The sequence below is a fragment of the Microtus ochrogaster genome, unplaced genomic scaffold (genome assembly GCF_000317375.1).
Source record: "Microtus ochrogaster isolate Prairie Vole_2 unplaced genomic scaffold, MicOch1.0 UNK89, whole genome shotgun sequence".
Taxonomy (NCBI): domain Eukaryota; kingdom Metazoa; phylum Chordata; class Mammalia; order Rodentia; family Cricetidae; genus Microtus; species Microtus ochrogaster.
The window spans coordinates 141000-158193 of NW_004949187.1; the positions used below are offsets into that span (position 1 = coordinate 141000).

A 17194-nucleotide genomic window follows, 5' to 3' on the forward strand; every position below is an offset into this window, starting at 1 on the left:
GAAGTGCTCCCATGAACGCTCCATTCATCTCTTTATCGACTCCCTGCTGAATGAAGAAAACCCAAGCAAGGCTTACAGGTGCAACTCCAAGGAAGCCTTTGAGAAAGGGCTCTGCCTGAGTTGCAGAAAGAATCGCTGCAACAATGTAGGCTATGAGATCAATAAGGTCAGAGCCAAAAGGAGCAGCAAGATGTACCTGAAGACTCGTTCTCAGATGCCCTACAAAGGTAGGCTGGGAGCTGTGGGAAGGAGGAAAGTTGGTCAATGCCATCTCAATTATCATGGGTTGATTCTATTAACAGAGTTAATGAAGTGATGTTACTAAGTCTTGAACCCTCACTTGTACCTCTGTTAATATAGAAGGATCTTCTCTAGTCCATTTATCTAACTCTTGATTCCCATATCGGAAAGACCTCTATGCTCAGCCTTGAGTATGCAGCCAGCCTTCTCTGTAGCTGTTACCAGCTATTAGTACTGGGTTTCTAGCTAATCGGAAACCATCACTTTGAGATTATAAGATCTAGCCCTTTGGCCCAATTCAGTCTATCACTTGCTTTTGTAAATAAACTTTTATTTGAACATAGGCAGACACATTCCTTTACATTTTATCTAACACTGTCTTCCTGCCACAAAGGCAGACTCGAGGAATGGTGACAAAGCCCACATAGCCCACCAAGACTAAATTACTTACTCTCTAGAACTTCACAGAACACGTGTCACATTTAAAATTCACTTTACACAAAGTCAAGAACAACCAACATTCAAGTATCTCAAGCATCAGAGTTTCTGTGATGAACACAGTGACCAAAGCAAGTTGGGGAGGAAAGGCTTTGTTTGACTTCACCTTTCACCTCACTGTTCATCATCAAAGAAAGTCAGGACAAGAACTCTAACAGGGATAGAACCCGAAGGCAGGAGCTGATGCAGAGGCCATGGAGGGGCTTCTTAATGACTGGTTCCTCATGGCTTTCTCATCTTGCTTTCTTATAGAATCCAGGACCTCTCACTAAGGAGGGACACAACCCACAGTGGGCTGGGCACTCTGCATCAGTCACTAATTAAGAAAATGCCCTACAGGTTTGCCTACAATCTGATCTTATGGAGACACTTTCCCAATTGAGATTCTCTCCTCTCAGACGACTATAGCTGTGTCAGGTTGACATAAAGCTAGCCAACACACTAGGAAAGCAAGAACATGGCAAGGCATATGTCCATCTCGCCATGAACTCATTTCCAACTTGGGCTTAAAGCCTGACCTCTTGAGACTTGAAGATATACAAGGGGAAGAGAGCAAGGGGTTGTATTGTGGGGTGCATCTGGTGACAGGGACTGATTTTGGACACACTGCCTTTGGTAAAGTCTGGGTGGAAGCCTGAAGTAAGGGCCCTTATTAAGGAACAGTTTCCTCAGATAAAGCGTCTGCTTCAGCAGTACGTTGCAATTGTGCAAGGTGACCCAGATGTCAGAGTGTTATTCAAAGAAATCTTATAGGCTATGAGAGAACTCTCATTTTCTCCAACTCTAGAACCAGGTGTAGGTATGTAGGTACCTCTGAAAACAGGGGTAGCCTTACACAGGGTCATCCAGAGCTCTGTCTGGACTTCCTAGAGACACATGGCTCTCCCCACCTCCAGTCTCCCCTGCTGTGACCTAGAGCACTGCCTTGGACCAGGATGATTTATCTTTACTTTCGAATAGTCCTGGGGTTTAGTTGTTTTGTTTTTCTGTTTTTACTTGTCTTATTTTCATTATAAAATGAGGTATAAGGTTGGCATAGTTATGCATGTCTGTAATCCCAGCCCTTGGGAAGTAGAGGCAGGAGGATCAGGAATTCAAGGTCATCTTCAACTTCATAGTGAGTCTAAGGCCAGTTGGGCTTATGTGAAATCCTGTCTTTACACACATATGCATACACACACACACGTACACAATATACTTAAAACAGATAGCAAAACTAAATAAAGTTTGTCACAAGAAACTAACATATTGAAATGTTTTTCAGGAATATAAATATCCAAAGTAACATCAAAATTCAATTTTGCCACACTCTATATCACTAGAGTTAAGGATGTTGGATCCCATAGCCTAAAAGATTTCTTTGATCCAACTTAACAGAAATTGCACTTAACAGACAGCAGTATAATAAAAATATGCTTAAGAATCCTGGGCTGCAGGAGACAAGCATCAGGGTGGCCCCATTATATCCACAGTAGCTATGTTTCAGGCTCTCAGGGTTTTGGTGGATAAGCGGGGAAGAACCAGGAAGAGACACAGAGGTTCAAGTTCCTGCTTCCAGATGGACTTCTTAAGTCAGGATAGTTTGGGACCTGGCTCTGTAAGACAGACCTCAGGGCTTTGTGTTGTATTGTGTGTGCCACGTGCCTCCCGATGCAGATAGATGGTGGAGGAACAGAGTGAGACCAGGGTTGGGGGTGTACAGTGTACCCACAAAATGGGAAGACGCAAGGCCATACGCAGTAATAAAGCAGCAAATGCCAAATATGGTTGGTACAGATGTAGAAATATAAGATGACCAAGGCAAGCAGAGGTCACAAAGAGCCTTCTGAAGGTGTTGGGCTATTTATTCAATATCCCTGGTAGTCCCCTCCAGGTGGGCAATTAGATACAATTAGATGCAGCCACCCTGGGAAGCGCGTCAGGTCTGCACTTCCAATAGAAAGTGTTTCCAAGCCACTCATGCAGACCAATGTGTGCCTGTCCTGTGGGGGGCCTAGGAAGACATTCGCTCTACAAGTCCAAAGTGCTCGATTGCTTAGGGACTATGATGTTTCCATGAAGATTAACATTCCTTCCCTTATTCCAATGTTCTCCCCTCCCGTACAGTCTTCCATTACCAAGTCAAGATTCACTTCTCTGGGGCTGAGAGTGGCAAGCAGCACAACCAGGCCTTCGAGATTTCTCTGTATGGCACAGTGGCCGAGAGTGAGAACATCCCCTTCACTCTGTGAGTAGCTCCGGGGACACCTCCAGTCTGTAGCTCCTTGCCAGAGCCTTTGATCTGGGAAACAGAAGTGTATCACCCCCATCCCCAAAAAGAAACTTCAGTTTTGCTGGGCGGAGGTGGTGCATGCCTTTAATCCCAGCACTCAGGAGGCAGAAACAGGCGGAACTCTGTGAGTTCGAGGCCAGCCTGGTCTATAAGAGCTAGTTCCAGGACAGGCTCTAAAAGCTACAGCGAAACCCTGTCTCAAAAGAAAAACAAAAAACAAAAACAAGAAACTCCAGTTTAAGAAATTGGAATGTAGCTATGTGTGGTGGACCATGCCTTGAAATTCCAACACTCAGGCAGAGGTGGGAGTACCACTGTGAAGTTTAAGGCTAGTCTGTTCCATACAGTAAGTTTCAGGACAGCCAGGACTATACAAAAAAATCTGTCTCAAAATACCAAAAGAAAAAAAAAACAGAAATTAGAATTAAAAAAGGAACTCTTGCACCACTTCATATGAGCATATACTGTTTTCTAGTTTCTTTTTACTTTTACTTCCTCTCTACTTCATGTTTTCTTTCAACCTTTCAGGTCTTCATTTCTTTTGTTAAAAAAAAAATAAGCAATGACAAAATAGTTACATTCCCTGGGAGGTGGTGTGGTTCCAGCATCTCCAAAAAAGATAGACAGGAAGAGGGGGAGGGGGAAGGGAAGGAAGGGTGAACAATTGTAACAGGAAGCTACTCTACAACATAGATAGATAAATAGATGATAGATGGATGGATAGATAGATAGATAGATAGATAGATAGATAGATAGATAGATAGATAGATAGATAGATAAACAGACAGACAATGTTATAGATAAAAAGCCCATGACAAAGCATTACTCCTTATTTTGATTAGGGAAAATTTGAAGCTACCCTTTACTAATTCCTAAATGAACACATCTTCTAAGCTACACAGTGACTGGGTGTATTGTTGGCTGCTAGAACTTTCCATACCAGGAAGACAAGGAGGACATAATTTTCATACCTATAGTTACAAGGATTAGAAGGGGTTCTTTTACAATGCATCTTGTAGATATACTCAATAGAAGGTTTTTCTAACATTTAAGTGTGGCAGATTATCATGCAATACTTGCAGTACATGCAGTACCACAACCTAAATCAAGGGTCATGTGAGTTATGGCTCCTCATGTCAGTAAATTCAATATAGCCTCTAAAAATCAGAATTCTTGAAAAGTAGGTAAAACATGAGGAAAATAGAGAAAGCCAAGTAGAGAACTGGAGATACACTTTGGAATTGCGTGAACATTCGTTCGCACATGTATAAATTAAATAGAACTATGTGGGAATAAAATTGGCTGACAGGCATTTTCCCCTAAGAACTGTACTAGATAGTTTACAGTGTTAGGAGGAATTCTGGAACACCGGAGAGCAGTGTGGGATCTTACGATCTGCCAAATGCTACTGACATTCATCTTGGGCATGTTCCACATTTTTAAAATAGCACCAGACAATGAAGCCATTTACATCTAGGGAGGAGAAAAGGCTGATTTTTTGAAAGTAACCAAACTTATAAAATTTTCACTCAGGCCTGAGGTCGCCACCAATAAAACCTACTCCTTCTTGATTTATACGGAGGTGGACATTGGAGAACTGCTGATGATGAAGCTGAAGTGGAAGAGTGATTCCTACTTCAGCTGGCAGGACTGGTGGAGCAGCCCCAGCTTTGTCGTCGAGCGGATCCGAGTGAAAGCAGGGGAGACGCAGAAAAAGTAATTGAGAGGATGCTTCCCCACACACGTTACCCAGCCCCCGTGGTTGAGCAGGATGCCCCCCCCCCCGCACACACTGCCAAGCCCCCTGTGATTGAGTGGGATGCTTCCCTGCACACGTTGCACAACCTCCTGTCATTAAGAAACCTTCCCAGAGCCTTCAGCATGCAGGTGGAAGGAACTTTAGGAAACAGCTTCAGTCCTGTGGGACCTAGTTAATTATTCCAGAAATGCTTCCAGAACAGTCTTTTATGGCCACACAGAGGAAGAAGGACAAGCTGAGCATGGATCATGCTTGGGACTGGAAGGGTCTGGACTTGCATTGTTTTTATTTCCAGATCTTGGAATAGTTGCCTATAGATAATGAGATATCTTGGAGAGGGGACCAACTTGTGCTTCACGTTGGTCTTGCACACACAGTCTGCAGGTAGTTTGTACGATTTTAGTGACTATGTGTTCTGACCCCAGTGTGCCACATGAGGTCAGGTGTTCGATTTCCCACTTGGTATTCAAAAACTCATAGATTCTGGAACATTTGGGATTTTTGGGGGTTGGGGTTGCTTAGCCTGCAGTATTTCTGTATTTCAAGTAGGGAACGTGTAAACCCTGAGCTGACCAAAGTTATTTGGAATGACAGCTGGGATCAGAAGCAGGCCATCTCAGTATTCGTCCAGCATGATTCCTGCAAGCGCAAAATAGTTACAAAACATGGAATAAAAACTCAGAGATGGTATCATCCAAGGGCTAAAAGTAACTCTTTAAGAAACAGGGGTTCTTAGTCCACCCCACACATATCTATAAAATAATTTGCATAAAGGCCCCCATACAATTGAAATCCTCACAAACATGTTCAGGGATTTTGCAAGCATACCATTGATAAAAACAACTCTTTAAAGTAGAATTGAGAAGTTATTTTTTCTTTTTGTTGTTGTTGTTTACAAAAACTGTTAAGACACGCTACGGATAGAAAAATTCTGCAGAGCCTTTGTTCCCAACGCAGTTGAAGACTGCCATCCTAATTCTCTGACGGACGCAAAACTGCCATCCTAATTCTTTGACGCAATGCTCAGAGTGCTTCCGTGACTCCTCTACTGGCCAGACCTCCTGAGTGAGATATGACCCCCGTGTCACACTTAACTATCAGGAATGTCACCACAGTTAATGTGATCATGAAAGATTTAAATGATCCTGACCCAGTCACCCATTTTGAGCAGTTGTTCTTATTGTTCTTATTGCTCCATGCTTTGTCTACTTTCTTCCAAGGGTCATCTTCTGTGCGAGGGAGAAGGTGTCGCAGCTGCAGAAGGGAAAGGACTCCGCGGTGTTTGTGAAATGCCATGACAAGTCTCTGAAGAAGTCTGGCTGGTGAGCATCTTGACCCCCGACCCCCCCCAAGCCTTCTCTCCAAGGGGCCTCTGCCCAAGCCTTCTCTCCAAGGGGCCTCTGCCCAGCTCTTTGCCTGGCAGTTCTTGTGGCCCTTGTCTTTAGGGGTCTCTCTTAGCCCTTCTTTCTTATCTTATGGTCACTTGCTTTATTTATTTCTTTTAACTCCTTAATATATTTTTTCTTTCTTGCCTTGCTGACCTTCCTCCCAGATATACAAGTTAAATTTTATGTTACCTCTTGAATTACCCACAAGTCTTCACTTCTGCATTTCTCACTGCCGCAGGTCTGATAGCTGTATAGATGCTGTCTGAAGTAGGGAGCATGTGACAGTGGGTTCAACTCCTCCTGCGACATATCCAGGGGTGAGAGAGTCTCATATCAGCTGTAGCCACATAGTGACATTCTCTCTCCCATTGCCACAGTCTCCAGAACATAGGATCACAGGGGAGAGCTAAACTATATCAAAACCTCAAAGATGGAGAGAAAGTTTAATAAGCATACAGGAAACCGTTCTCCCATCTCAAAACAACTGCTGGCTTGTCCTCCATGACCTCTTGGGCTAATCCACATGGCAGCTGGCTGCAGAATCTTTCCAACACGTCAGTGCTAAGTGGAGACGGAGCATGTGACCTTCCATCTCCTCTCCCAAGTTCTCGGGATATGCTGCTTTCATCCCGCCCCTCACGCCCCTGCCAGACTCCAAGTGTGAATGGGTTACGCTTATTAAAGGAAGAATATTAGATAGGGCCACAAAACAGTGCCACGGAACCAACAACAAAGGCTGGCCACAGAGGCACTGGGAAATAGGAAAAGCACTCGCTTTTGCTTTATCCTGATTCCTAAATTATTATGGACAAAAGCTCCAAGTAAAAATTGCCTCTTCAGAAAAAAGAATATTAAAGGTCCCGTGTGGAACACCTCCTTTAAAATGTCTACTTACATATAAATTATATATTTTACACTATAGATAAATGAGGAAAAACAGACATCAATAAAGTACAACCAATAAGGCCTTATCAGTAACATTTGACATGTGATTAACAATTTGATTTATATCCTTTACCACTATACATATGTGACATCTGTATGCTTTCATATCACAAACATAGAATTATAACAATGAAAAATGAGACCATGTGGATTTGAATGCCAAGGGGAATAGCTGCCAGTATTAAGCTGCCAAAATGACTCTCAACTAAGGGCAGAAATTTCCACCGTGCCGTAAGTGCTTTGCCACTTACAGATCGCAGACCTTCATACTTGCCTCCTCTCTAAAAATGGGGACTCCAGTAGAAAGTTTAGCTATGTGCATGAATGCACTTATACTCACCTACCTTCCCCCGAACAATCTGTAACTTTATAAGTAGATATGTGAAATAAAAACAAAATCCCCACTTATAAATATAAACCCAACCTCCATAAAATACCCTCAATTGTTTATGAAACATTCTGATCAGACTATTTATAAGAAACTGCCTAAGAAGGTCTAATGACACATCTTTGGTCAGCTCATAGGATTCCCAAACAACAAATACATAGGCAGCCATTTCTTGCAATGCACTTTATATTTAGGAGGGCATTATGAATCAGACCAACAGTAACCTTCAGGGTTTCACCTCACAGGATCACAGTCTACCACCCCCTGTTCACTCTTCAGAAAGCTCACATTCCAAGAGAAGAATGACAAGCTTCTCATTATGTTTCACATCCAAGGGAAGTTTTGTGACTTCAGCCACACATGACAGTCTTCTGAAGATGATGCTCAAACAGGAGCCTACCTTTAAATGCATCAAGTGTGCCCTCTGCTCTGGGCACCCTGCTTCCCCAGATTCCTCATCTCCCTCTCACAAACTTTACTCTGAGTGTTACTTGGACACTTCTTTATCATGACAGTGGCGGGGTGGGCCAAAGGTTTGTAAGGAAAAAGCAGATGACAAATTGCCTTTCTTCTGTTTTTCCTCAGAAACTGGACAGACCAACAAGAGAAGAAAGCACATGAGTTCTTTGAAGACTGAAGTAAACAAAGTAAATTTTATAAAAAAGAAAAAGATACCCTTGTTTGGGTGTTTGAACGTGGGTTTTCCTGAGTATTAATTCCATCTCGATCTTGTTAGTTAAATTAGAAGACAGGCTCAAATACTAAAAGGTAACTAATACAGGGTGAGGAGTCTCGTGGCCGATAGCATGTCTTCCAGCATCAGAGGACAGCAGATAGGAGAAGCATGGCGTCTTTTGTCCCTTAGGAAGGAATCATTTGTTCCCAATAAATAAGACTCCTTTGTATGACGTTTGGTCATGGTCAAAAATTAGTGAGGGCTTCTTATTTTGATAGAATTCTGGGGCTTTATACTGAGACCCTTTCCAGAGTTTTCTCCAAGTCTAATATAGATAATATTTTTGTGTCATGAGTCAAATCTATTTCTTTAGCCGCTGAAACACCTGTCCTTTGTAACTAGTTCTTTTGGAAGCACACCAGCTTCCTCCCAAAAAATAATGAACAATGTGTGGCTTAGCAAAAACAGTGGAGGCCAGAGCTCACAAAGTCCTGAGCCTTGGTCTCACCATGACAAAGTACAAGTCAACAGAAACACAGAATTAGATTGAGTAATTCTTGATAGACTTGAATTTTTATGGCTTAACCCCTCCATTTTTCAAAAGTTTGTCTTATATTTTAACAATGTTCTCAGGGTAGATGTTGAAAATGAGTTTATAATCCAAGTGACACATAAATTGAACAGAAAGAAAACTAATTTTACTCTGATTTTACTTTTATTTTTTGATTTTTTGAGGAAAAGTCTCATTTGTCCCACGCTGTAGCTATGTTGTTCAGGCTTGCCTTGAACTCGCAATGATCCTCCTAACTTAGCTTCCTGAGGGCTGCGATTGTTAGCATGAGCCACACCTGGCTTGATACCATACTTTTATTATCAGAATTCTTCCTATTTGTCTTTGTCAACTTGAACACATTCAATAGCCAATAGTTAGCATTTAGTTTGGGACTCTCCTCAGCCATGCCTCTGCCACATCTCGAACACATCACATTCATTTCTAGTTTAGATGGGATTAAGTTCAAATTCTGCATCATGAAAAGTACAGACTTTAGATCAGGACCATTTTACTACATAAAAGGTGAAATGACTAGGAAGTATGCTTATCAATGCTTGTAAATTGTTGTGTACAAAGAAGGGAGTTGTTACCTGCAGTAGCCACAGAAAGTGCCAGGCTAATCAAGAGTGAGTAAACACTTATTTATGAACTAGATCTCTTATTTTCAGAAGGTTTTTACTGTATATTAGTATAAGTGATAAAGGAGTCCCATGCCAGAGGCTGTTTCTGGGAACACAACTGTGAACCTGTGGGTGTCTGAACACCTAACCACATGCAAAGCCCCACAAATATAGTGGTCATTCAGTGTAATTTGCAAAGGAGAGAGTCATGGGATGTACTGGAAAACGTCAGAGAAGTAGTTCCAGATAAGTTGGCATATCAGTGCTTGCTAGGGGACGGATGGTTGTACCTATGTAATACAGGACAAAAGTGACTGATTTCATCAGGCTTGGAGGCATTGTAACAATAAAATTATGTACAAGTTGTCACTGGCATCCCCTTTATTACTAACTCATTGACTCTGTACATTTGGGTTTGGATCAAGGGCTCACAAGTTTAAAAGATCCAGCCAACCTGTACATAGCACTGAACATCTGGCTTCTAAAGACAGTATGTGCGTACGTGTGTATATACACATACATATGTATCTCGATGATGCTTTGGCTTTAAATTTTATTTATTAGCTGTAAATATATGTGTAGGTGTGTAAGAGAGCTTGTAAACACTGGAAAGCTTGTGGGTACCTGCACTGTAGAGTTGTGGTGCTAGCTGTGTGTCCGTCTCCATCAGTGATGGGCTGTCTCACTGAGCTAACTTACTCTGCTGCAATAGTACAATGAATCAGGCTTTTAAATGAGGAAAAGAAACTCGGCTCTGTGAAGAAATGGAATCTGCTTTTAATAAACTTGACAACATTGTATCTTGATACTAAGTCCTCATTTTGTATCATTTTAGCCTTTCTAGAGTCCAGGCCAATTAGATTTACTTTTTTTAGGGCAGAATCAGTACAGAAATTTCGACTGAGTAACCACAGTACTTGCTAAGGCACAGAAGTAATGCAAGTTTCTCATTAGATGTGTGCCGATCATCTACTAAAATCAAATGAATCCAATCTATCTCAGCTCCTCTCCCCTACAACAGCGCACATGCCCAGACTTCCCAGTAAGTTATGGCTACACTGTGGATGCCAAGAAGTTCCTCACATCGCCGATCTCCGTTAGCCCCACACTGCTCTAGACAGCGCTCGCCATCTGTGGACTAAGCATGCATGCAGACACACAGAGAAGTGCCGACAGGGCAGGAATCAGTTTCCAGAGTTGCTCCAATGCTGCTGACACTTGGTATTAACACATCTGCATAGCCTCTGCCTTAAAGATCTGTGTGACCAGGAGCGTGCTCATTCTAAAACCCAGGTTATTAAGAACTTCGGCTTCCACTGGGGTCCCTCTTTCATGTTGACTGTCCTGGTGTACTCTAGAGAGAACCACAAGGCACCACCTGCATCTTTGAACTCGCTCTGAGTGAGATCGCTCTTCACAACCAGTCAGGCTTCCTAGGCAGAAGCTGGTGACCAACAGCTTAGTTACAACCTCAGGTGGGACCCTGATGCTGCCCAGTGCTCCCTGATTCTTAGCACACAGAGACTGTGAATAAATGCTTTCACCTGTCAGTTTGGAGGCTAGATTTTTATGCAGACATAAATGACTAAGATACATAATTCACTTTATCTGGTTAATTTATTCCTTGTAAGTTATACCAGGGAGATCTTAACCTGCGTCTTTGTCCAGTGGGAGAATCGTGGCGACTCACTGACTCGGCTTTCTTTCTCCCAGCATTCTGTTCTGTCTACTCTGCCTACCTAATTTTCTGTCCTATCAAAGGGCTAAGACAGCCTCTTTATTTAACCAATAAAATCAACACAAAACAGAAGACTCCCCCATCAATACACTTACTAGTCCATATTTCAAAAGAAACAGGGAAGGTTATGTTTTGAAGATTATACTTATCTCTATGCCTTTCATTGGTATTCTGAAAAGCAATAACTGTCAGCATCATGGGTTTGATTTTCATCACTTTCTTTTCCTCGCTTCCTTTTCTTGTTCATATAGAATATGTTCTATATTGTATTTATTACAGAGTAAAGTGGGATATTCTCAAGGAGGTGGGCGTAGATAGTAGCAGAAGAGCCCATGTTGTGATATAAACTTTTGTTGAGAAGGTGTGGGCAAATGTGTGCTCCAGATAGGAGCTAAACACAGACCAAAGCCATGAACTAAAGCCAACTTAAACCAATGAGTTTAGTGCAATTCTGTGCAGGAGTGTGGGTGAGAGCTTGCTTACTGGAGCTTGGATGGCTCACGGGCAGCTTCATCACTGAAAATCCACTCCAGGAGAGATGATCACTCATCAAAGCTGCATCCCGGGGATTCTGAAAGACTTACAGACAGCTTCTCAGGTTGAAGGGTCTCTTTCCTCGCCAGTCCTTACTACTTATATTAGCCTTGGGAGGAAAAGGCCTTGCAAGTCTGCTAAGTTTCAGGGTGCTTTTGAGTCTTGTGAGACTGTATTTCCTGAATCTTAAGAAGCCTTTAGATTCTTGAGCCATATCAAGTTTCCCTCCAGGATGGAATGTTCTATGTCGAAGGGAATTGCTACTCAATGGAACATCAGCATAATGTTGTTTTTACTACGCTTTTCACAGGATAGGATTGTTTATGGCTTTGGAGCCTGTCCTGGCATTAGCTTTTGTAGACCAGGCTGGCCTCGAACTCCTCTGCTCCTGAGTGCTAGGATCAAAGGTGTGCACTACCACTACCCAGCAATGACAACATTCTTAAATGAGATCTGGAGCTAAAAATAGCCAACTGAATTACAATCCTTTTTCCCATAGCATTCCCCTCCAGGAAATTGGTTCCACACAGAATCTCATGAAATTCTTGTGGTTTGGGAATTCCATGACTATTAGCTGGCCTCCTTCCCCTGCTTTTCCAGTCGCATAATTGCAAGTTGGTGAGCGGTTTGTTTTTGTTTTGTTTTGTTTTCTAGCATTGAGGACCTTCGACACAGGGGCTAAAGAGTGGAATCTTTAAGGTGGAGTCTTCCTGGAACGAACAAGTTCTAGGTGAAGGGACAGAAAAGCTGGCTGGCATTGCATCCCAGGTGCTAGCCAAGCTTACTGAATGCCTCCCTGTGGTCAGTCATTACACTGGTGTGATAAATAAGCGGTCTCATTTAGCCTAGGTGACTCAGAACTGGCACATTCTAGAGGAAGACAACTGAACTCTCTCCCTAGAAGCCTGGAGGATGTGGTACAAGGGAGGAAGCAGAGAAGAGATTGCCTTCAAGCTCACTGCACTGCAGATGGGTTTCTTTTGTGATGCTCATTAGCACATAATCCACAGGATGGCCTCTGTGCTCCCAGACAAACCACAGCAAATGCCCCTTGCCAAGTCTGAAGGAGGAGACTGAGTCCTGCACCAGTTTCTAGCCCAGTGATCCTTCCAGGACGCAGAAGCCTTTACTGTTTGATTCCATAACTATTCCTCCCTGACCTTAAGTGTTGTTGGCAGTATATTATTTTCCTCTTTCTTCCTTTCTTTATATTTTCCCCTTGGGGCTGCTGTTCAAACTTGAAGCCTTCTACATGCTAGACAAACACCTGCCACAGCTACAATGCTCTTTTCTCAGGGGGCGTTCATGATAGGGTTTCTCTGTGAAGCCCTGGCTGTACTGCAACTCACTCTGTAGAACAGACTGACCCTAAATTCATAGAGATCCATCTGCTTCTGCCTCCAAAGTGCTGGGATTAAAGGCATGTGCTGTACTGTAGAACTCTAAAATAACTCTAAAGTCATTTCTGACAGCTCTGAGGCCAATTTTGAGGCCTCTCAGGGGCAGTGCTCCCCCTCCCTGGGAACCAAGGACCTAACAGTTATACATGCACGTACTGAGATGTTGGGGACTTTCCATCTCCCTGAGTCCTTGTGAGTGTTCTCCAAATAGAGCTTCTTTCCTGGAATTGGGACAAGATAACCCACAAATGTCCACAGATATTTTGACTCAGTCCCTGGGAAAGGGGCAAAGTGACCCTCAGATGTTTCCTTCTTACTTCACCTGATCTGGCAACTGCTCTCCACCCAATTATTGGTAATGGCCCTTTGAATAAGTCAATCATAATAGTTAAAAAACAACCCTCAGACTCCCCCCTTGTTTCTGTGGCTTTTTACTTTAAAAGTAGCCTGTACCAGCTATTCGGGGTCTTCCTGGCTTCTTGAATGCTGAGGGACCCTGTCAGGACAGAATTAATAAAATCCTCATGCCTTTACATCAGCTGTGGTGTGAGAGATGGTCTCTTGGGGCGACTCCTCCTGGGTGATTGGACTCTAGGATCCAACAATATCACAATGTTCATTTTGTGCTTTAAATTTGTATTCTTGTTTGGGGCTCAACCAAGCTGTCTGTCCCCAAACTCATGTTCCTCCTGTCTTTCTGTCCTCTAAACTGAGATTTTAAGTATGTGACACTGCGGCTAACTTCTCGACCAGTGAGGAAGAACAACCACCACATGAGGATTCTTCTCAGATCACGCTTTATTGGAGTGCCTCTTGGTTGAGGAAGAGCAGGAAGCGAGGGGGCCCCCCCGAGAGCACTAAGGAGGCTGCTTATATAGGGAGTAGGCACATGGGTCGCCCTGTGATTGGTTGCCACCATCAGCTGACACTAGACTGCGTCAGGATAGGCCCAAGGACTCTAAACCACAGCACATGCGGGAAGCGGGGACATGCAGCTCCCAAAGGCATAGCCATATATGGAGTTGTTTATTTCCAACAAGACAGGATGTCTGTGCCATCTTGTAATGGCGATCCTGTCCGGCTCCCTGCATGACACCATGTGCAGACTTTCCTCAAGGTCTTGCTCACATCAAGCACACGCTTTCCAAGAGTGCTACGCCCAAGTCTTATCAGATTTTGCTTCCTTCTTGCCTTAAATCTGAGCATGGTCTTAAAAAGTCTCTACTGAGTTCTTAAGACGTTTAACAATGACTAAGCCACTAAAATTTTAGACAAGGCATCTATTTCGTTCATTAACCACATCATCCTACAAGTTATTCATGTCCCATACTTCAGGAGGACCTTCGTCTCGTCAGCACTAAACCTGCAGGCTGAGCGGAAGAAAGGCATTGGCAGTGATGGGCTGTCCTCGCTGCCACTCTGCAAACTTCATGTGGCTGCTTTAGGATACTAATTCATTCTGGCCAGACATACTTGAACTTGGCTTTGCAAATGTTTTCCCACAGCAGAGTGCATCCAAGGAAATAAAATTCCTCTGCTTGATTTTCTTAGAATCTTCTTATTAGAGATAAGAAGAGATAATAAGCTGAGGGGAAAGCCCCACAAACATAGATTTATGAATAAAAGTTATTTCTAGAAAGCACCATAGAAGAGGCTATATGCCCAAGCTTGAAATGCAAGCTGTGTGACTTTTGCTTTTTGGAACTTGTCAAAACAAGCAAAGAGATAGGCAGGAAAACAGAGGTGTGGCCAAAACAGCTTTACATACTTGCATTAATGTTGAACTTGGGGACATCTCAGTAGAGCTTTCCTGGACTCCATTTTGGTCTATGATGAATGAATCTATCAACAAGATGAATCTATCAACCTCTTTACCATAAGGAAGAAACACAGACTTCAGACTACTATAAGCCCAGGAAGGAGCCTGTTGAGTACTATGGAGAACAGCATCCTTCCTGATAAAGAGAAGAGTCTTATGTCTTCATGCACATCACAGCCTTCAGAGATGAAAACAGAAGCAAATGCTGGCTTTTTCTCCTAAGGGCACAGGAGAGTTGTTGGGAGGGAGGGGAAGAAACTACAAAGAATTGAAAGAACGATCGTTGACAATAGAATTCACAAGGATAAAGTCAAAAAATAAATTCTGTATTGATTCAGATGAAAAATTGATTCTCTTCAGATTCTCATTTGTTTCGGAAAGCTCCTTTCATGACCTGAATCCTCGCCATGTGGAAGATGTGGGATTTGTCTGAACATGTGTGGGTAAGAGGGATGTTCTATTGAGAAATGTAACAATCTACATTGTCAGATTATGGGTCAGATGGCCAAAAAGGGAATGGGGGCACACAGACATGCAGATAAGTGAGACAGCTTGAAGGCTGCTAGGAATGCTACCCATGAGGGGCTGGGACGCTGGCTTCATAGATAAAGTGCCTCTGCTGCACGCATAAGGACCTGTCTGGGTACCAAGCCCCAGCATTCGTACAGTAAGATGGAAATGAAGGCTGGAGAATACCTAGAAGCTCTCAGGCCAGCTAGCCTGGAGGATGAAGGTGAAGATTGACACCTAGAATTGTCCCCTGACTTCATATGCATACAGCAGCAGAAGTGCACATAATGTCATAGGCAGGGACAGAGAGTCCTTCGTGAACACAGACTCGCACACACACACACAGACTCACATACACAGACTCTCTCTTCCTCTTTCTCACACACACACACACACACACACACACACACACACACTTTTTTAATTAAGAAGAGAAGTGCTATTGATATCTATGGTGGCTTTGAGTTCTAGACGGCCATGTTGCTTGGTTCTGGGGTAGGAGAACGGCAATGAACACAGAGGAAGCCCTAACCAAACGTGACCTCAGTATAAGGGACTTTTAGGGTCTGAGCATTTGCTGACACATTGTTTATTGTTCCCAAGATTCCTACTAACCCTGACTTTGACCTTCAAAGCTCAAACAAAACAGGAGGAATCAGGTCAAGCTGTAGGTGCGGACTTGAACACAGACTCGCCAAGGGCGGTAGCTGAATGGGCATTGAGTTCCTCGCTGTGCAAAGAAAGCCTCCTTGTTCCTGTGCTGTGATAGCTACACACACGGCCATGGCTGATGGGTCACAAAGGTGGAATGTCTTCTTGCAACGCTGCACTGAGGCCTCCCTGGGCCATTTGAGTCACGAAGCCTGTGTAGAGTGTCCTCGTTATCACGGTGACAGAAAGTCTGTTTACACTTCAATGACTGTCAAACATTTGTACCTTAGATTCTGATTGTTTCAGAGATTAACTATACTATTTTCACAATCGCACAGAAATGTGCTCACATGACAAAAGACACTTTTACTTACCAGGCTGACATTTTGACTAGCCACAAGTATAAAATGTTATGTTAGAGAAGCATAATTATCTTTCTCATTATTAAATATTTAATTGAAATCCAGATGTAAATAGTTTAACTATCTGACAGTTGAAAGAGTTTTGCCAAATCCTTTTCCAGGAAGAGTGGCTTGTCGGCTGCCCAAAAGGCATGGTGGGAAAGGGGCTTGTCGACTCCCGAAAGGCAAAGTCATTGAAAAGAATTACAAGTGCAAAGCAAAGAATTCAAGAGAAGGTTGAAGTGAAAAGTTGGCTGATGGCAACTGGATGGGGACTCCTGGAACCTCTGCCTACAATAGAGAGTCATCCCAAAAGCCCAGGGAGGAGAGAGAGAGAAGGGGAGGGGGGGGAAGGAGGGAGGGAGAAAGAGAGAAACAGAATAAAAGCCAACAGTGAACCAGAGAAGAGGAGACAAATGGAAGCCTTCCATGACCGAAGGGGTGTTATGCAGAGGAGAAAGTGTCTGGCACTGTTAGAGCAAAGACTGTGTTAAAAAAAATTTAAGTGAAAGACGGTTTAGAAAGCAAATAATGTTCTGGAAGATAAAATGAAGGAATAAAATATACACAATTCAAAAAACAGAAAAGTGGAAGGAAAACAATATACAAATAACACAAATTAAAAACAAATCACAGCACACTATGCCTGATCTAACCATGTTCATTGTGTTAATGTGTTTATAAAGAAGCCCAAATGAGATACATAGATCACTGAATAACTTAATGATAATGCTGAGTACCTGGATGCTCGCCTATTGGAGACAAGGATGTGGAACAACACACAAAGAGTTTAATACAACAC

General features: G+C 42.9%; 1 protein-coding gene across 1 annotated transcript in view; it reads left to right on the forward strand.

Annotated features, from left to right (window-relative positions):
- Positions 1-10145, forward strand: part of Lpl (lipoprotein lipase) — a 27864-nt gene extending 17719 nt beyond the window's left edge. Inside the window, exons 7-11 of the mRNA XM_013355065.2 lie at positions 4-227; positions 2845-2965; positions 4544-4726; positions 5990-6091; positions 8076-10145. Of these exons, the coding sequence (XP_013210519.1) occupies positions 4-227; positions 2845-2965; positions 4544-4726; positions 5990-6091; position 8076 (631 nt within the window). The 3' untranslated portion in view covers positions 8077-10145. The remainder of the gene's footprint in view (positions 1-3; positions 228-2844; positions 2966-4543; positions 4727-5989; positions 6092-8075) is intronic.
- Positions 10146-17194: the final 7049 nt, after the last annotated feature.